This window comes from Lathyrus oleraceus, chromosome 7, assembly GCF_024323335.1.
Source record: "Lathyrus oleraceus cultivar Zhongwan6 chromosome 7, CAAS_Psat_ZW6_1.0, whole genome shotgun sequence".
In the NCBI taxonomy this organism is placed as follows: Eukaryota; Viridiplantae; Streptophyta; class Magnoliopsida; order Fabales; family Fabaceae; genus Lathyrus; species Lathyrus oleraceus.
The window spans coordinates 167,581,734-167,601,895 of NC_066585.1; the positions used below are offsets into that span (position 1 = coordinate 167,581,734).

General features: G+C 31.3%; 1 protein-coding gene across 3 annotated transcripts; it reads right to left on the bottom strand.

Annotated features, from left to right (window-relative positions):
• Positions 1-258: 258 nt before the first annotated feature.
• Positions 259-2,650, bottom strand: LOC127100771 (glycine-rich RNA-binding protein RZ1A). Of its 3 annotated transcripts, XM_051038040.1 has the most exons (5): positions 2,519-2,624; positions 1,888-1,912; positions 1,448-1,564; positions 584-1,137; positions 259-502 (listed from the first exon to the last, which is right to left on the bottom strand). In XM_051038040.1, the coding sequence occupies exons 3-4, from the start codon at positions 1,556-1,558 to the stop codon at positions 607-609; spliced, it is 642 nt and encodes a 213-aa protein (XP_050893997.1). In that variant the 5' UTR covers positions 1,559-1,564; positions 1,888-1,912; positions 2,519-2,624; the 3' UTR covers positions 259-502; positions 584-606. The 3 variants fall into 3 exon arrangements, with proteins under 3 accessions (XP_050893997.1, XP_050893999.1, XP_050893996.1); XM_051038042.1 differs by lacking the exon at positions 1,888-1,912 and having other exon boundaries at positions 2,519-2,650; XM_051038039.1 differs by lacking the exons at positions 1,888-1,912; positions 2,519-2,624 and having other exon boundaries at positions 1,448-1,570.
• Positions 2,651-20,162: the final 17,512 nt, after the last annotated feature.

The following is a 20,162-nucleotide window of genomic DNA, read 5'->3' on the forward strand; positions in this document are numbered from 1 at the left end:
TTAGCCAAGAATCCTGCCAAAAGGTCAATAACATTAATAAAGCAACGACTGATTCTGAAATCTAGTGATGATGAAGTATGCATATAATGTGAACATTTAATAATTTACCCGCTTGACTACTTTCCCAAAGATCCAGAAACAGTATACCCAATTCGGCATCCATCCAAAGCCACAAAACATTCCAATACCTCGTTAAACAGAATCAGGTAATCCCGTGGAAAACATGTCATACAACTCCACATGCAAGTAAGTCACAAATCACAAGATAACCGGCGGCAATTATTGAAAGCATAGAGCACAACATCGAATTCAACGGTATGTCATTAGATTTCAACAGACCAAAAGATCAGCATATAGGAACATTAATTAGTCTAACAAAGGTGCCAAGTATTGCATGTCAAAACACCGGTATCACTGGTCCATCCAAACAACAACAATCCCAGAACATTTTGTGAATGAAAACGAAAGCTAAGCATCAACAGCAACCTCTTTGATTTCAAAGCTGAAAAAAACATAATTGCAATTTCATTAGAATCAAGAAAACACGGTGCATAAAGGAGAGATCAATACACATTTTACATACCTCGATGAAAAGACGAAAGTATATCAACGAAAGCCTCCAGATCCCCGTCGTTCATATGGTCCAGCACGATCACGATCACGATCACGGGAGTAACGATCATTTCCAGAATCTCCACGACTACCAGCATCCCTGCTACGACCTCCAGAATAACGATCTCCGTTTCTATCAGGACCATAGTGGCCACCACCACCGCTTCCACCGTATCGACTTTCTCTGCCACCACCATACTTCCCTCCTCTTCCCCCTTCACTAGGGCACTCCCTAGCAAAATGACCAGGTTTACCACAATTAAAGCATCCTCCATCACTGGATCCTCGACCACCTCGGTCACGGTCACGATCACCACGATCACGACCACGTTCTCGGTAGCGATCACCATCATCTCTAGCATCTCTAGCTGATCCTTGATGAGGTTGAGCTTTGTCGACCGTAATAGTCCGGCCATCTAAATCTATCCCATTCATAGAATCAATAGCATCTTCCATTGCTTTCTTTTCATCAAATGTGACAAATCCAAAACCACGAGAACGTCCAGAGAATTTGTCAACAACCACCTATTTACAAAATAAAATTAAAGAGAATATTAACAATCTCCATTGTCCAAATCAAGTATAATGTTTAGAAAACCCTTTTTGATTTCTGATCATATTACATTGATTTCTGATCATATTACATTGATTTCTTTTTATCTTGTTTACATGGTTTTCTAATAAAAAGGTTTGGTAAATATTGAAAATTTTCTCCCAACATAAAAATGAACAAGGACAAAATTTCTTGTCTAGATGCAAGCCGAGAGTGCAGCATAAACCAATTTCGACGTACAATCATTAAATAAGATAATGACATTAATTTGGTATTTATCACCTTAGCCTCTGTAAGCTTGCCAAATTTTTCAAATGTATCCTTTAACTTTCTATCCGATGTTGACCATGCAAGGCCACCAACAAAACAACGGTACTCATCTTCGTCTGACATTTTAAACTGCATAAAACAAGCATTAGTACATGGTGTTGAATTAACCAGTCCAACTTAATGAACCCAATTAACCTCAAGCAAGAAGCTAAGAGAATAGGATTCCTTGTTTACATATAGATGCGAAGGCGTGGAACTATTTTCATACAATTGGTCAACCTAGAACTTAATTCACAAGAGATTTTGAGAAGTACGTAATAATTTATCAAACTAAAAGAATATTTTGCTTATTAACATATGGACATATTTGTTTCGAAGGACATCTAAACCAAAAAGAAGAAAACTATTTTGGTTGACATCAAACATATATCATGCTGAAAGTCCAAATTTACCTGAGTTAAAGCTTTTCCAAATTCACTACAAAGAAATAACACAAACAATACACATCAGAGGTATTAACATACAATGATAACACTTGCAAACAAACCTGTATTTCAATCCTAAACTCACAATTCCTCAGAAACTTCACAGCACTTCCATATTAACAAAAACATAAAATTAATCATTTCAATTGCAATAAACAACTAAGCAGATGTCTGCCCAAGTATCATCATTTAATTTAACACCAAACACATTTTCCCTTAAGCAGAAAAAAATCATGTAATATATATAAGATGACCTAAGATTGCATGGAAAATTCAAATTTCACCCAAATTAATAAAAATTTAAAATTCACCCAAATTAATCAAAATTCAATATTTATACTAAGTTAATACACACAGACACAAAAACATATATCTATATATCTATAGTGATCCCAATTTTAATAAAATCAAACAACCCTAAGATTTTCTCTAACACGAATTATACAAAACTTAATACCATCCTCGATTTTTCTGGGCGAATTGTCACAATTAGAAAGCATGATTAAATCGGGAACAGGTTAATTTTGAAGAACAGTTGATTTGAATAAATGAAGAAGAAAAAACGAATAGAAATCGAGTAGAGGAATTGGAACAGTACCGTGAATTGGGGCAGAACAAGAACCGGTTCTGTTTAGGTTTTCAAAGAAGCGTAAATAGATGAAAAAGAAAAGTCTAATCAAGTTTTCTATTTATTCTCTTTTATTAGATTAAGCTACCAATTCCATGTCACGGCTTTTCTTTTTTTTCTTTTTTCTTTTTTAATTTAATAGTTTTATTTTTATAGTCTCTTATATTTATCTTTATTTAATCACCTTCTAATATATTTATTATGAATCTTCAGAACCGAATCAATTCAATAAAAAATTGCAAACTAAACTAAATTAAATCAATAAAAAATTATATTTACTTTGGATGCGTTTAGATTATTTTTTAATAAAATTGCGCGATTCGGATTAGTTTGGGATTTGTATTTTACAAATCGAACTAAACCAAATCAAACCGCATTATTTTACAACTCAAACTTCACTTATTTCACATCAAACAAAATTCAAATTTATTATGTCTTAACCTTACAAATATTCTTTTACTCACACTTAAGATTTTAATTTCAATATTCTCAAATCTCTCCTAATAATATCGTGCATTCTTCATATCTTCTTTATCATGTACATCTCACATCTTCTACTATAATATTTCCTCTCTTATGTTTTTTTTTATCTTCTCATTTTTATGTTATTTTTTTCTCTTTCAATTACATTTTTATCGCAGGTTTCTTCTAATCTCACATTTCTTATGTTATTTCTTTTTCATCTTCTTTAATCTTCCATCTCCTTCATCTTTTTATTATAATCTTTTTTATATTATTTTATACTACTATTTTATGTTTTTTATTTCATTTTTATATAATTTTATTTTTTTTATATTGAATAAAAAGTTTTTGTCTAAATGTGATGATTTTTGTTTTTATGATAATATATGAATGATTAAACACAAAGTTATGTTGTTCTTTATAGGTGTATGTATGCCTCAATAAAAATCTTATAAAAAATCGAATCAATTGAACCAATCCAAACCGTATTAATTTGGTTTGGCTTAGTTTTATTTTTAAAAATCAATCGAACCAAACTGAACCGCATAATATTTTTCTTGCAGTTTAGATTATTTTTTACGTCAAAATCACTCAAACCGCACCACCAAATCCTAATATTTATTATTTTTAACAAAATATTAGTTATAAGTTACTACCAAAAACATATACATTTGTTAAGACACGTGGACTTTTTCAAGGATTAATTTGTAATTGTTTAGGAAGCATAAACATATACTATTAAAATGTTAATTGTGTTACTATTTTACAATAGTTAGTCTTTTTCACTTAAGTAATAAGTAGTACATGTCTCATGTATTTATTTATTTTTGTGTTAGTTAAGTTTGTAATTTTATTTCAATGCTTCTAAGCAATGAAATAAATTTAGAACTTATTTATATATTTAAACTAAAACAAAAATAATTATTATATAATAACTTTAATTAAATATAAAATTGTATATGAAATAAATATTTGTGATTAGTTAAATTTAGTTTAAATGATAAAGAGTTTACTCAAAAATCAAAAAGTCATAGGTTTTATTTTTATTGTCGATGTGATGATTTCTCGATTGATTATGTATGCGTTTTTTGAGTCTTAGAGCTTACGCTGATTTGATGTGCCTCTAGAGATTAACTTATTTGAACTTTCTATAATAAAATAAAATAAAATTGATTTATGAATTAGTTAAAGTTATAGATTTTTAATATTATCAAAATAATAATTTTCAAATAAATTGTAAGGACATTTTATTAAAGGTTTAAATTTGAGTCACCATATTTTTACCTCCCACGAATATTTTACTAAATACGTGTTGATCAACAGACAAATAACAAAATAAAGTAAATTGAACAAATATTTATCACTAATCAATTATTGATTAAATTTATTTTTTACCTTCTAAATAAAATATGATTAACTATAATATAATTAATAATTTAAGAATAATATAGAATTCAGAAAGAAAAAAAAATTGTCATTGAATTTAGGACCAAATTAAATTCTATGTGATATCTAACTTTTTTTTAACATATTTAACCATTGTGCTACAAAATTGACTATCAATAAAATTTATTAAATAAAATAGTGGTCTCCTTTCCTATTTCAACTAAAACAATCATTAACTTATTTAAATACTACAACATTAGTTATACTTCGTGTTTTAAAAAACGAATCGAATTATTCAATTAAATCGATTGAATAGAGAATTGGATGGGTCATCAGTCTAGTCTGATTGTTGGATCGGATATGTTATTATGTGTTAGTTAAGTTTATAATATAATTAATAATATGAGCATAATATAAAATTCATGAGTAGTCTACTTTTTTATTTTAACTAAAACAATCATTAATTTATTTGAATACTACAACGTTAATTATACCCCGTGTTTTAAAAATCGGAATGAATTAGCCGGTTAAATTGATTGAATCGGGAATAAATATTTCTTTTATTTCTTATCGATTAAATCGGCTAGGATTGGTCTTGGATGATATCCAAATGATGATGCAACAACTCATGTTGCGCTTCCCACCTCCCGAGTGAGGTTCTTGTGAGTTGACTCCTTCTTGCTTGCGTTAAAACATTTAGGACAATGTTTGATTCAAGTTTGGGGGTACTTCTTTACTTTTATTTTGTTTTTATTTTTTGTGTTTTTATGTTTATGCTTTTTCTTGTTCTTTAACTAATCCCATATTTTTCGTTTCAAAATACCACTTTTCATAGTTTTTCCCGAACTAGGACCGTGCAAAAAAAAACTTGAAAAGCTTCAGTTTTGAGGAAATCGGGGAAGTATATAGAGTTAGATGGATGAACGGTTTGGACTAGGGACATTGGGAAAGCTTGACCACTTAGGTATTACTCGAACGCCCGAGGTTCCACGAAGTAGGACGCGAGTCCAACATGTAGATTTGTGTCATAGTACTCGACTTCCGAGAAGTATTCCCTTATTAGTTTATAATGACAGTCCAATACAAATTAGACTCGCATGCATGTATGATTGGTTGGAAAATAAATAATTTTAGCACCCAAATTGATGAAAAGACGGTAAAAGACAATTGCACCTTCTATGTTGGGTAACCCTTGCCCGGTTATTTAGCCTAACGGTGGTTGAACCCCAAACGTCGTCCCAAAATGGACAAATAAATAAACACAGAAAAAGTTTGTAATTTTATTGGTAATAAAAGAAAGCAATTGTTGCTTATCTGGTGTTAAACAAAAATTCGCGATCAGTCTTGTGCATGTAATGACATCAATAATTCCAAATGCCTTAATCTGATTATCCGAATGAAATGGGAGGGAAAACAAGACTTAAGCCCAAAGCATAGTTGGAGAGGTGAATGAAAGGGAGACTTAGGTTTGTGGCTTTACCATGGATAGTGTTCTTGTGAATACTTTTGTTATCAAGTGATTACCGAGAGAACTAGACTTAGTTGATCGGAACGAAAACTCACGTATGAGTACTGGGAACTTCACTTTAGTATGTTTTTTCATGTAGTGAACCGATTGATCCTAAAATTTGCATAAGCAAGCTTTATTGCTTGAGGACAATCAACAATCTAAATTTGGGGGAGTTTGAATCGCGTGTAAAGAACCGACCAAAGGGCTTCCCAACTGCCAGATCCGCCTAAGGTTAGAGCAACAAAAGAACACTCAATCGTCATCAAAGACTGAGTCTTGGAACTCACGAGAAACACCATGACGAGTCATGTGATCCGTTCGCAGACCCGCAGGAGCAGGCAAGGGATCTACATCCCGTGAGGATTCTGAAGAAAGAAATTAGCCCACCGCAATATCGGGTGGTTGTATGCCCTGCTTCAGGACCCAGATCCTCGCTTCATGCTTCATCGCATCTACACAGAAAGACAATTGTCATCCAGATATGCACCCAAAGATGGGCAAACTAACAAGCAAAAGAATAAAGGAAATTTCAAGCTTAACAAAGACAATTCGACGATCCTGGAGGGACGAAACCCCTATTAACAATGAAGCATCTATCAGATGTTTCAAACAATTTTTATCGACCTCATCTGAGGGGACTCAACCTCCAAGATAACCCAGATTGTCAACAAAGTCTACCAGTTTCTTCTTCTGGCAAGTATCCTCATCCGAAAAATCTTCTTATTTGTAAATGTAGGCCATGTTCTCCATGAGGAAATTATTTGTCGACCAACAATGAGGAAACAAATTTTTACACTTACCATCTACTTCTGGCTTGACCTTGTAAATAGTCGCGTGAACCAAGGGATGAGAGAAGTAACCAAGAAGAATTGGTTTGCGAACAACGAAAACTCAAGAAAGTCTTCAAAAATTGATATCATATGCACCAAGAGAACTAGTTATTTCCCCCTCAACCAGATCTAAGTACCACAGTGGAAACGAAAGAGATGAAAGAACAAGGTGACAGAGGCTTTCCCCTTTATGTATTAACACTTATAGGCTCTCGTGTATGCCTAACTTGATGGATGGAGTTATTAATGGGACATCATCAAGTAGTTTAAAACACCTATTTCAAAAGTAGTAAATGGTAAGTGAGCATCCAAGGTTGAGAATAGACACTTGAAAAGAGGAATGGTGCAACCATCATACTCGTTACATATTCACTACTACAAAATATACATTTGGTAACACCATATTACTACGATCGTTTAAACAACTATAGTAATAACTCATTTTCGTGCGCATGAATTTTTTATTATTTTATTGAAAGATATTTCATCATGGCCCCTAATAACAACCGTTGTGATAAATGAAAACTTACTTGCTTCGATTCCCAGCACCAATAGTTTTTTTATATTTTCCATTATAAATGGTCTGTCCTTATAGTCTTACAAATATATTAATATTAAAATACTACCACGGTTATTACCATAAACTATTATGAACAGTACTTACGTTATATTATGGTTTTTGTTAACAACTGTGGCAATAAGTCTTTTATATATATATATATATATATATATATATATATATATATATATATATATATATATATATATATATATATATATATATATATATATATATATATATATATATATATATATATATATATATATATATATATATATATAAGAGAAGTTTTTAAGCTTTCGCACGTAATAGTTGTCACTCTAAAAAACCCTAACATCTCTCTCTTCCACATGCATCAAACTCGTCCTCGTAAGCTTCTTCATACTAAAAGGTAGTCAAGTTCATACGCTTTATCATTCTTCTTCTTCTTCATAGGATTTCTTTCATGTTGTTCATACGTTTTCTTCCATTATTTGTGTGTATAGGTTCTTCTATTTTTCTTTGTTTTTCATACGCTTTCATTTGGCATGATTTTTCATGTTTTCATTTGGCAGAAAGCTTAGGGTTTAAGGTTTAGGGTTTTTATTTGGCATGGTTTTCGTGTTTTTTGGGTTATCTCTACTTGAATCTCTATTTTTGAAATGGATCTCAGTTACCATATATGTTTCATGTATGACACGAGTTCTTCTTAAAAATCTAAAACTTTTTGTTACCATATTTACTCCATGAAATGATCTATTTTTTCGTGTTCTTCTTAAAAATATAATTTGTGTCTAGGTCAATTTTATTACATTTAAGATACGAGTTTAATAGAGACGTCAGTGTATTAGACATTACTTGGGTTTCCGTTTATGTTAACATGTTGTTAATATAATGCTAGTTTATGTTTCCAAATCAGGTTAACATGTTTTTGTAGGATTACAATGTCATGCTAGTTTATATTTTCAAATCAGGTTAATATGATAATATACATTTTGACTTGTAGGTGGTTCACAAATTGTTTATATTGCTATGAAGAAAAAATACAAGGAGGACGAAGCTAATGTGAAAGTTGCATACTTGTGTGAAAAACTCAGATCATGAGACACAAGTTTGCCACTCTCACTTTAGTTTCATCCTCCTTTCATTGTGGATTCCATTATGAGACAAGTATATCATTTCTTCATCTTTATTATCCACGAACATTTTCAATAAAAAGTACGTTTGTGAAATATTTTATGAGTTAATATGTTATTGTTGTTCAAAATGTTTGCCTCATTTTTTAATTTATATGAGTTTATTATATCGTATGTAGATTGTTTGTTTCACTAACCCATTACTAAACAGACATTCATTTAAATTGATTTAGAAAATGATAATCTAAAAATTAGGTTATATTTGAAAACCAACTTAGATCAATCAATGTTTTTCAAATTGTATGCATCATGTAATTCATCTCTAGTTATATAACATATAGAATTTGGTTTAATGCCTCAAATTCTTCAAAGCAACATATCATTCTCTTATATTTTATATTGTAAAACATCAAATTTGTTGAGAAAATTTGAATCATCTTCATCCCTTCCATCATAATAATAATCATCATCGATTACAATAATGATGATGACACAGAATTAGTCAACAAATTGATGCTTTGCAAAATAAACTATAAGAGAATTAACGGTTGCTTTAAAGAACATGAGGCATTGAACCAAATTCTATATGTAAAAGAGTGAGAGTTGAATTACAAGATGCATGCAATTCGAAAAATAGTGGAACGTCTAAGTTATTTTTCAAGAATAATTTAATTTTTCAGATTATTATCTTCTAAATTAATTTAATGGTTGTATATGTTTATTGAGGAGATAAGAAAAACAAGTAATCCACATATTTTATAATAAACTTATATATATATATATATATATATATATATATATATATATATATATATATATATATATATATATATATATATATATATATATATATATATATACACATTTATATTTATATATTTTGATAATTCACTTAGTGTGAAATTTGATAAAATGATAATTATGTTTGTGTTGAACTAATTCAAATTATTTTGTAAGATAATTGCAATCTAAACAATTGTAATTGGTTTTTCATATCTTCAACACAAAGGAAAATCAACTTGGTGTTTATTGCACACCAAGTGTTTGATATATACTATCTTAGTTAATTTTTGTTTCTCATTTCATTGGAAATTGATTACAAAGTGTTAATTGTTCAAATGTTATTTTAGAAAATATATTGATTTGTTTCTCATCATTATTTTATGTTTTGTTATGGTTTATAGGTATATCTGATTCTTCCGATAACTGTTCGGGATAGACGAGTGTCGACCCAGAATTTCTTTCGCTTGCCATAGTAAATAATTTGTTAAAACATTTTTTTAATCATAGCCAAATTTATTTGCGATCTATTCACCCCCCCTATATTGTTGCCCTCGTCTAACAAGTGGTATCATGAGTACCAGTTTATCTTGTGCTTCAAAATCGCTTATTAGATTATGGCTTCCGAACATAAATAGGCGTATAATAAAATGCATATCTTCAACGGCGAAAACTATGGTTATTTGAAAGACTGTATACACATCCATATCAATCCTATTGATAGAAATGTATGGAATGTTATCCAAAATGGTTCATTTGAAATTACTATTACCAATGTGGATGGTGTTGTTGTACCTAAATCGAAAGCACAATGGAATGCAGATGATGAGAAAAATGGTCATGTGATTGGAAATCAAGGAATATTCTAATCTCTTCTTTAGGAGTTGATGAATATTGCCGTGTTTCTCATTACTCAACTGCTAAAGATGCGTGGAATGCATTGCAAGTTGCCCATGAGGGCACAAATGAAGTCAAACAAGCTAGAATCAATACTTTGAACCAAGAGTTTAAACTCTTTCATATGAAACATAGTGAAACCATTGCAAATATGAAAAAGAGGTTCACTCATCTTGCAAACCGTTTGAATGCACTTGGTAAGTCGGTTTCCAATGAACTTGCTACTAACAAAATTTTAAGATGTCTTAATAAGGAGTGGAAACCTAAGGTTACCACAATCAAGAAAGCTAACAACCTCTTCACATTAGGCAATACTACTTTGTTTGGTAAGCTAGAAGAACATGAGCAAGAGCTCATTTTCTTTGAGAAGCATGAGAAGGAGTTTAAGAAGGAAAAGAACAAAGAAAATGAGGTGGACAAGAAGTCAATTTCTCTAGTGGCTTCTAGTTATAAGTCCTCTACTAAAGAGCAATATGATAGTGGAACCGGTGATAATGAGTGTTTGGATAATGAAGAAATGGGGGTTTCTTGTTAAAAGGTACCATAAGTACATTAAGAGAAATGGAATGAAGCACGCTGATAAGAATCTCATCAACCATAGAAGACAATCAAATTCCTCAAAGCAAGATGAGAATAAGAAATAAAAATCTAGAGGTTCATGTTATAATTGTGGAAAAGCCAATCATTATAAGTCGAATCGTCCATTGCTTAAGAAGGATAAAGGAAATGGTCAACACAAAAAGTGTAGCAAGCCTAGAAGAGCATACATCACTTGGTAAAGTGATACTAAATCCTCAAGTAAAGGTAGCTCAAGTGAAAGTGATGAAGCATAAATTTTTTGCCTCATGGCCCATCATCATCATAAGAAGAATGTAAGTCATTCTAAATATGAACCTATTGATAAAATGTCTTATTCCGAGTTACAAATTTCTTTTGAAAATCTACATGATGAAGTCATAAAAGCTTTTAAAAGGTTGGCTTCAAATAAAAGAATATTTTCATACTTAGAAGCCAAGGTTTTAGAAACTGAAAAACAAATGGAAGCTCTTAAGCAAACCATGTTAGATGCTTAAAAAGTTGATGTTGTGGATGATAAATCTTCTTGGTTTAGTTGTGAAACTTGTCACATTTGGTAAAAAGAGCTTACTAATCTAAAATCCAAATTGAACAGGCTTTAGAACCAAAAGTTGCCTTAGCTATTAATCCAACAAATTTTAAAATATCTTTAAATGTATCATTCGAAAAGTATAATTTTGTTGTAAAGGAATCAATAGCGGAAGTCACTCTTGTCACTATTGTTGCAAGAATGGTCATACTATTATTAAATGCAAATTTAGGAGATATTTGGTTCCTAAAGGTGTATTTCAATGGTTTCCCAAGTGCAACAATGTTTCCACTCACTCTCAATGACCCAATGAAAATTGGGTACATATCACTCTTGTTTGATCTTGTAGGTTAAATTATTTGACTCAATGGAAATAATATGGTTTCCTGATAGTGGATGCTCAAGGCATATTGTCGTGGCACGAGAAATACTTGAGCGTAAGGAATGCTCAAAATATAAACAAAATAGAGTCGCCACCGAACTTTATTTATTCCCAAATAGGGAAAAAGAAAATATCGATAAAACCCATGAAAAACAAAAAGAAATGGTCGTCGCAACCAAATTGGGTCCGGGAGTCAGTTATACAAGGGGAGGTATTAGCACTCCCTCACATCTATCGTACTTGATGGGACCAATTTAGTTAGTTTTGTGCAAGAGTGTTAGCATGATATTGGTTTCAGATCTTCTACTTATCGAGTGGGAAAAGAGAAAATAAGAACATATTTATTAAAGGGGTACTTTTTAAACATTAATGTGCCTGGCAAGATTTCTCAATCCTACTTCTACATATCTTCAGATGATATAGAGAACTCAAGGCTACGTAGTTCTACTTAGAAAGAACTATTGGGTTGATTGGTTTAAGGAGTAATCCTTTAGACATGTCGAGTGATTAAAACTTTACTTGTTACCCGCTCTTGGAGGCGGAAGTCTTTGTTTATTTTACGTCAATATAGATAAAGCATACTCAATCCTGAAATGGTTTTCGATGTCGCACAAGGGCGTAAAATAAGTTTGATTGGTTAAGTTGCTTTTATCATGAAATTTGATCTTTGGGGAATGTGAGTAACCATTTGAGCATAGGTGTGCACCAAGTGCGCGTTTACTCGGGGTATGCATGAAATGGCCCCATTGTCCTCTTACTCCAAGTTTGTTTAACATGTTTTTTGATTTGAAAGACTAATAATCATTTTGAATATGGTGTGCTCCGAACGCTCGACCATCAAGGGGTCTGAAGAGATGTGCATCTCTTGGTCCTTTGTCTTTTAATTTTATTACAAAAAAGGTTTTGTACCAATGACTTGACATTGGGTCAAGCGTTGCAAGTTGATTATGAAAATAGTTTGAATTAACCGGGAGAGATGCTTGACTTTGCATTCAATTTGGATTTAATTTGGGAAAAAGAATCGACATTAGATCGACTATTTATTTTCTTGTTCTTTTCTAAAAATGGTTGATTTTAATCTTTAGATTATCAATTAACTAACACAATCAAAATAAATGAAAGTGGTAAACTTATTACACATCAAGGGAATTAGGATACAATTTTGTCGAATGAGGATACAATATAACTATTAACAAAAAACAAGCTCAATAAATAATTGTAAATAACAAAAATCTTATTGTAAGAAGGCCTGAGAGAAAGTCAATGGACCAAAATAAAATTGGAGTTTTAAACTACTGAATTTAGCGTCATGTTAAACAATCGTAAAGTGATTTATATAGGAGTAACCCTATCTAAGGTAGGTCAACAAAACTATATGCGTTTAAGCAATTTCTGAAGTTAAATTGAATTTTTAACTCCGAAATTGCAACGCATCTGTGAAAATCCAACAACTTGATAATTTAAACGGCATTTTTTAAAGGTAAAAAGAAACAAAAATTAAACTATTACATTTATCGCTATGTTAAGCAATCGTAAAGTGATTCAGGTAGGAATCACCATATTTGAGACCGACAATAAACTTTATGCGTTTAAACAATTTCTGAAGTTAAATTAAATTTTTAACTCCGAAACTGCAATGTCTCTTTGAAAAACCGATGGGACAAATAAATCGAATTTTCTTTTTAACAATTTTAAAAATAATCAATTTAATCAAATAAATAATAAATGACAATAATAATAATAATAACAATAACAATAATAAATAATGATAAATAATAGAAATATTTAATAGTAACAATAATTATTATTATCAATAATCAATAATAATAATAATAATTATAATGCCAATAATAATTAATAATAGTACATAAAAACAAATAATAACCAATACTAAAATCAACAACAATAATAATAATAATAATTAGTAAATCATAATAATCAATAATAATAATTAACAATGATAATAAAAAATTAGTAATAAGGACAATAATAATAATAACAATAATAATAATGAATCAATAACATTAATAATACATAATAATAATAATAATAATAATAGTTTAGTAATAATAGTTTAGTAATAATTATAATTATAATAGTAATATAGATATAAAAAAATTGAAATTAAAAAAAAATGAGAGAGGTTTACGGTTCGGTTGTTGTGGTTTGTAGAGTGTGAGTTTTAATGGAGAATTTATGTTGGCATGTAGTAGGTTTTAGTCACATGAAAAATCAAATGAAAATGAAGTGAGAAGAAAAGTGGGGGATTTGTGTTACTTGGTTACTGAATTGCAAAATCATTCCGAAGAAATTTCATGGATACTTATTGGATGGTGATATATGATGTGAGTTTTGTGTGGAAGAGAAGTATGCTACACTAACCAAAGGATATATGAGGTGGTGGCTTTGGTTTTATGTTTTAGAAAAAAAGGAAGATCTGGGTTATTGGAGGTGGTTGTTTTGATGAATGTGTTTCTTTTGATTTTTGCAATTTGAAAATGAAAAGAGGAGATATTATTGAAGAATAGAAAATAGAAAGGTTGCTATGAAGTATGGTTTTCATGTCAAAGAAAATGAGATGTAGGTATGGTGTCAAGAAGGGTTCGTATGTGTAATAAAAAAACTAAGGTTGCTATGAAGTATAGTTTTCATGTCAAAGAAAATGAGATGTAGGTATGGTGTCAAGAAGGGTTCGTATGTGCAATAAAAAAACTGAGTTTTCTTCAATTCTTTTGAGATTAAAAATGAGTGGGAGACGTTGTATTGGGTGGGCGGCTACTGTTTTTTTTTCTCAAGACCAAACACTAACTTTTAATACTAACAATTAGGTTTACAATTTTTATTTGATGTCCATAATATCCTTTTAGATATTTTGAGTGTTAAAATAAATTTAATAATTTAAATGAAATAAAATTCTAATGTTTTCAATAAAACAAAAAAAAATAAAACCAACTATTTCATCAATTTTATTTATTTTTTATGAACATGTTGACAAAAAAAGAAAAATATAAGGACTCAAAATAAATAAATTAGGCGTGAAAATGTTTGAAAAATTAAAATGAACGCACTAAAATAATTAGCACAAAATATACTTCTAGAAAGTAAGATTTATTATATTAATATCTCAATTTGAATTCGAATTAAGGCAGACGTACCCATAGCGAGGTCGATTGAGGAACTGCCTATACAAATCATTGCATACTCTCTATCTATCTATCTATCTCATTTATTTTTAGGTTCACAAATTATTGATTACTTTGATCTCTTGATCAACATTATTTGCATAATATTTTTTGAATTCTTTGTTAAATTGTGTTGTTGTAGTAATCATATATCATTTGGTAGTGATTGGTTTTTGAGAACTACAAACATTATACCAATATCCAAACTTTGTTGATTGCATGCAAAGTGTTTGACAAATTATGCCAACTAGTCTTTGGTGTGTTGTTGTAATTGGAGATAGATTGTTACTATAGTAGAGTATTCAATTTAGTGCTTGAAATGTTGATAAATCAACTTGTGAATTATTATCATATCATTGATACTCATACGCATATACGGGCTTTTCAATAGAAGGTTCGGTTAGAGGATTTCGGGTTCGGGAAATATTTTTAACTTACTTTTGCGCCATAAAATTTTATAAATCAAATTTTCGAATAAAGTTTTTACTTGGGATCTATTCACCCCCTCTAGATCTAGGCCTATCGTCTAACAAGTGGTATCAGAGTCTGGCTATTTCCGGTCTTAAGATTTACTTATTAGATAATGGCTACTGAACCTAAAGGTGCATATAATAAAGCACCTATTTTCACCAACAAAAATTATGGCTATTGGAAAGTTTATATGTGTATCCATATCAACTTTGTTGATAAGGGTGTATGGGACGTAATTGCCAATGGTCCTAATCAAATTACAATGACCAATGGTGAAGGTGTCATCGTACAAAAACCGGAAAATCAACAGAATGATAATGATAAGAAGTTGTGGTCTCATGATTGGAAAGCATAAAATATTCTCATATCCACATTATGTGTTGATAAGTATTATCGTGTCTCTCATTGTGAAACCGCCAAATCTATGTGGGATGCATTAGAAGTTGCACATGAGGGAACTAATGAAGTCAAACAAGCTAGTATCAATACTTTGAACCAAGATATTGAACTATTTCGTATGAAGCATGGTGAAACCATTGCTGATATGCAAAAGAGATTCACACATCTTATTAATAAATTAAATGCTCTAGGTAATCCTATCTCTAATGTTATTGCTACTGTAGCGGGGTATTCGTTACCTTTAGATTTATTGACTAAATCAAAAGTAAATCATACAATTCGAGTCGTCACCGCATTTCTATTTATCCAAAGGAAAAGTTAGAAAGCGAACAAAAACCGAGAAGTTTTATCGAATAAAAAACTAATAAAAATGTCAGAGATCTGGGTAAGGGGGTTGGTTATGCAATGTGAAGGTTTTAAGCACCCAAAACATCCTTAGTACTCTAAGGGAGCCCTTTTTACAAATGTTGTATGGTAGGTTGGTATTTGTGAAAAGATATTTGTGTAAACATGATTGGGGAGATGAGAAAAGAATATACAAGTTATTTACAATTTTTGTGTTTGAATGGATAAACCCATTGCCTACGTACCATCACAAAGGTAGGATCAAAACCTCGTAGTTCGGGGTAAAAATCTCAAAAGAAATTGGTGAATTGATTGGTCAAAAGCCTTAAGATATTTTGTTATCAAAGGGAGAAAACTCAATCCAAAACCACAAATCCACCATGTGAGGAGAGCTTCAACATGCTAGTGAGGGATTAACCCTATAATAAGCATGGAAGACTTATGGTCCATCACTAAGGATATAGGTGAGTATTATATCAACCTCTAAGATAACTCAAACCTAATAGCTAATGTTTATGAAAAGCTTTTGCAAAAGTGGCCATTGGAACCACAAAAACATTTGAGTGAGTTGTATTTACAAATGAAAAGTATTCACAAAATAAAGTCAAAGTTGACTTAAGGTTCAATTCAAAATAAGTGTTATGAAAAAGAGTTTGAAAAATCAAAGGCATAGTGCCTAGGTTTCTAATTTTTGAAAGCAATGTTAATGTTTGCACAAAAAGTTTGGCTTGGGTTAGAGTGGAGAGAAGAAGAGAAGGGCTAGATCCTAAACATGCAAAGATGAGGGAAGAGAAATAAAACCACTTGGAGTTCCCTTATTGAGATCATAAAGATGATCCAAGTTGCTCCTTTCCTTGGATTTAGCAAGCAATAAGCAATTAACTCAAGCAATCAAACAAATAATCAATCAAGCTCCTAGGAATCTTCCAATTTGGGCTTGTCTCTCTCATTTTGGATGCTCATGACAATGGTCCTTCTAAGTAGATCAAGTTTGGTATCCCTATCACAAGAACACACAAATCAAAAAGTTCCACAATGCAATAAAAAGAATGGACAAGAGTGAGTTTTGAATTAGGGGTCCTTTCAATGTCATCTTCAAGATTAAGCATTCTAAAGGCATGAGGCCTAGTTTCTCTTTGACAATTTTAGCATTCTAAAGGCATGAGTCCTAGTTGCTCTTCAAACTCCTTTTAGAATATGTAAGGTCCTAAATCTAAGTCCTTTTTCCTTTTGCATTGGGTTCACACAAACAAAAACAAAACAAAGCACAAGGTAATAGTATATACACAATAATGTGCTCAAGTGAGCAAAAGGCAAATTGCATAAACATAAACATGAGCTCAAGTGAGCAAAGGGCAAAGACAAATGAATTAATGAGCAAGAAATTAAATTGCATTAAAGTAAATTGCAAGAATTAAATGCTTGAATTAAAAGTTAGTGATTAGTAGTTAGTGTTAGTGTGCCATAAGGCAATTTAGCGCTATGTTAAGCAATCGTAAGTGGACTAATGTAGTAGTCACACCTATCTGAGGCCGGTCAATAAAACTATAGGCAAACAAACACAAGTTAGAGACCATGACTAGTAAGCCAAGCTCCTATAACTTGCCATGCCAAAAGAAAAGAAGAATGACCTTGTATGGATTTAGGTTTTTTGCTTGACCAAGAAGCAACCTATCTTTAATGCAAAGCAATTCACTTGATCTTTGATCAAGATGAATTTGATTTGGATCAAAGAAGGTTAAGCCTCTCATATGTCAAGGCTAACCACCAATCATTAACTCATTGGTCAAAAAATAAAAAGAAGAAGAAGAAGATGGAAATGGAATGTACATAATTGAAATTCAAAAGACATAAGCAAAAACACATTGATCCAACATGAATAGAATCAACATCAAGCAATGGTAAACAGAAGTGAGATGAAGCTTAGAAGTCAAGAAACAATAAAAATATTTTTGGTATTTTTTGGAATTAAAATAATACTTGAAATAAAATGGACAAATAAAGGTCAAACTTCAAATCCAATTCAAATCAACTTGGAAAAGTCCAATTGGATCATCATAAGTTTAACATGGTCAAACAAGGTTTGACAAAAAATTTCATCATTTTTTGGAAACAAAAACTAACTTTAAACAATTAAAAGTGAAGAAAAATAACATAATTGAACTAAAATCTCAAATAAATCTCAAATCAATCAAGAAATTGATGAGAATAATTTTCATAGATTCATCAGCATCCAAGGATGTTCAGAAAATATTTTTGACATTTTTGAATATTGAAAAGTATTTTAAATGAATTAAAAATAACCAGAAATGAAATAATTCACAAAAAATATTAAATGGAATCACAAAAATAATTAAAAATCATTTTTAGAAACTAGAATTTAAGAGATTTTTTTTGCAATTGGTCCCATATTTTTGTGATTCCAAATAAAGAAGTTATGAATTTTTAAAATAAAATGGAATAAAAGAAAATTAAAACAGAAATTAAAAATAACAAAAATCCAGAAGCGTCAGATCTTGGTTCATTAATTGAGGTGGCGCATCTGGTGGCTGATAAGCGCGCGCTCATGGAACACTTGAGTCAACAGCGAAGCACCAAGCATTAAAACAAGTCATAACATTCAAGCGTTGAGATTAGATCTGAGAACATGAATCCAAGGGCCAGGAACTCATCCACGTGGGGACGGTGGTGGAAACCACCGTCTTCTCCGGTGAACCTCACTGTTTCCGGCCAGAGTTGCAGGTTTCAAAACCTTCACCAAAACTCACGATCCATACATCATTCGAAAGCTGGGGTGATGTACATCACCCCTGTACCCTTAAAATCTACTCAAGATCCCTATAGAGAAAGAAATCTGAGATAGAAAAATGAGGTGTTCAAACTGAACTTGCTCAATTCACAAAATTAATATCACAAATCAATTACCTCTCACATGAGGACTTCAGAGGTACCAACCAATACAAAAAATGTTCAAGATCCAAGGAGATTCAAAGGAAAAAAGTTGGACGGAAAACCTTTGAAGAGCAGCTTTTTAGTGCTTGATCCAACCCAAATCTTCAATGCAGCTTGATCTTGAGGTAGCAAGGAAGCAAGGCTAAGGAATTGAAGGTCAAAGATCAACCAATGAAGTTGAAATTTGAATTTGAAAATTGAAGAGAAAAATCAGAATTCCTTTTAATGGAGGTTTGGGATTCAATTGTGTAGAGCTTCAGGCACATTTAGGTTGAAGTTTGAAGTGTGCAAGGCATTCTATTTAAAGCCAAGGGTGATGCAATGCCATGAAGAATTCGTGTGCATGTGAAGTTGGATCCTCTATGCATGGGCCTGTACATGCGCATGGGAGGCCTAAAAGCAACTGGTTTTGCATGCTGAAGTCACATGGATCAAGTTTGGACGTGCAGATATCCATGCAATGGAGTGTGCAAGAAGATTTCACATGTTATGCATAATTTAACCTAAAACTTCACCTCTTCAAAAATGCCATTTGCAAAATTGAAACATGGGCATGTGGGTAATGGTTTGAAAGGTTTTGACATGAGGAACAAATGTTATATTGAACAAAAATCCATTTGGAGTTGGGAAAATATTGAAAACAGACCATGAAATTCAATGTGCAAAACATGTATATGGAAATTTTGCCAAAATGGACCAACTTCAAGCCCTTCTATTACAATGATGCAAGCCTCAAATGACAAGACCTTCAACATCAAAGTTGTATATCTTTTGAAGACAATAAATGTGGACTTAAAGTTTGAATCATTTGGATTTTTTATGAGATAGTTATGGGCACTTGAAGTTGAACTTTTTCACATTTCAATGGATTTGGTCCAAAGTGACCTATAATGTTTTGTATTATAAAATGTGCTTCTTTTAGGATTATGAAATTTTTTCCAACATAACATTTGAATTAGACATCTTAAAATTTCCAATTCACTTGGTCCCACATCAAAATCATGAAAAATGAGTGAGTTAGGTCCTTGGGAAGTTGACCTGAAATTAGGGTTTCAATCAAAATGACCTATAATGTTTTGAAATGAATGATGACCTTCCAAGTTTCAAATGGATTTTTGATGAACATGAAAGTTGTTCATATGGTTCTTAGGAACATTTTTTATCTTAGGGTCATCATTAGTTGACAAACACATCAAAAGTTAGGTCTCAGTGGATTTCAAAATAGTCAGATGATTT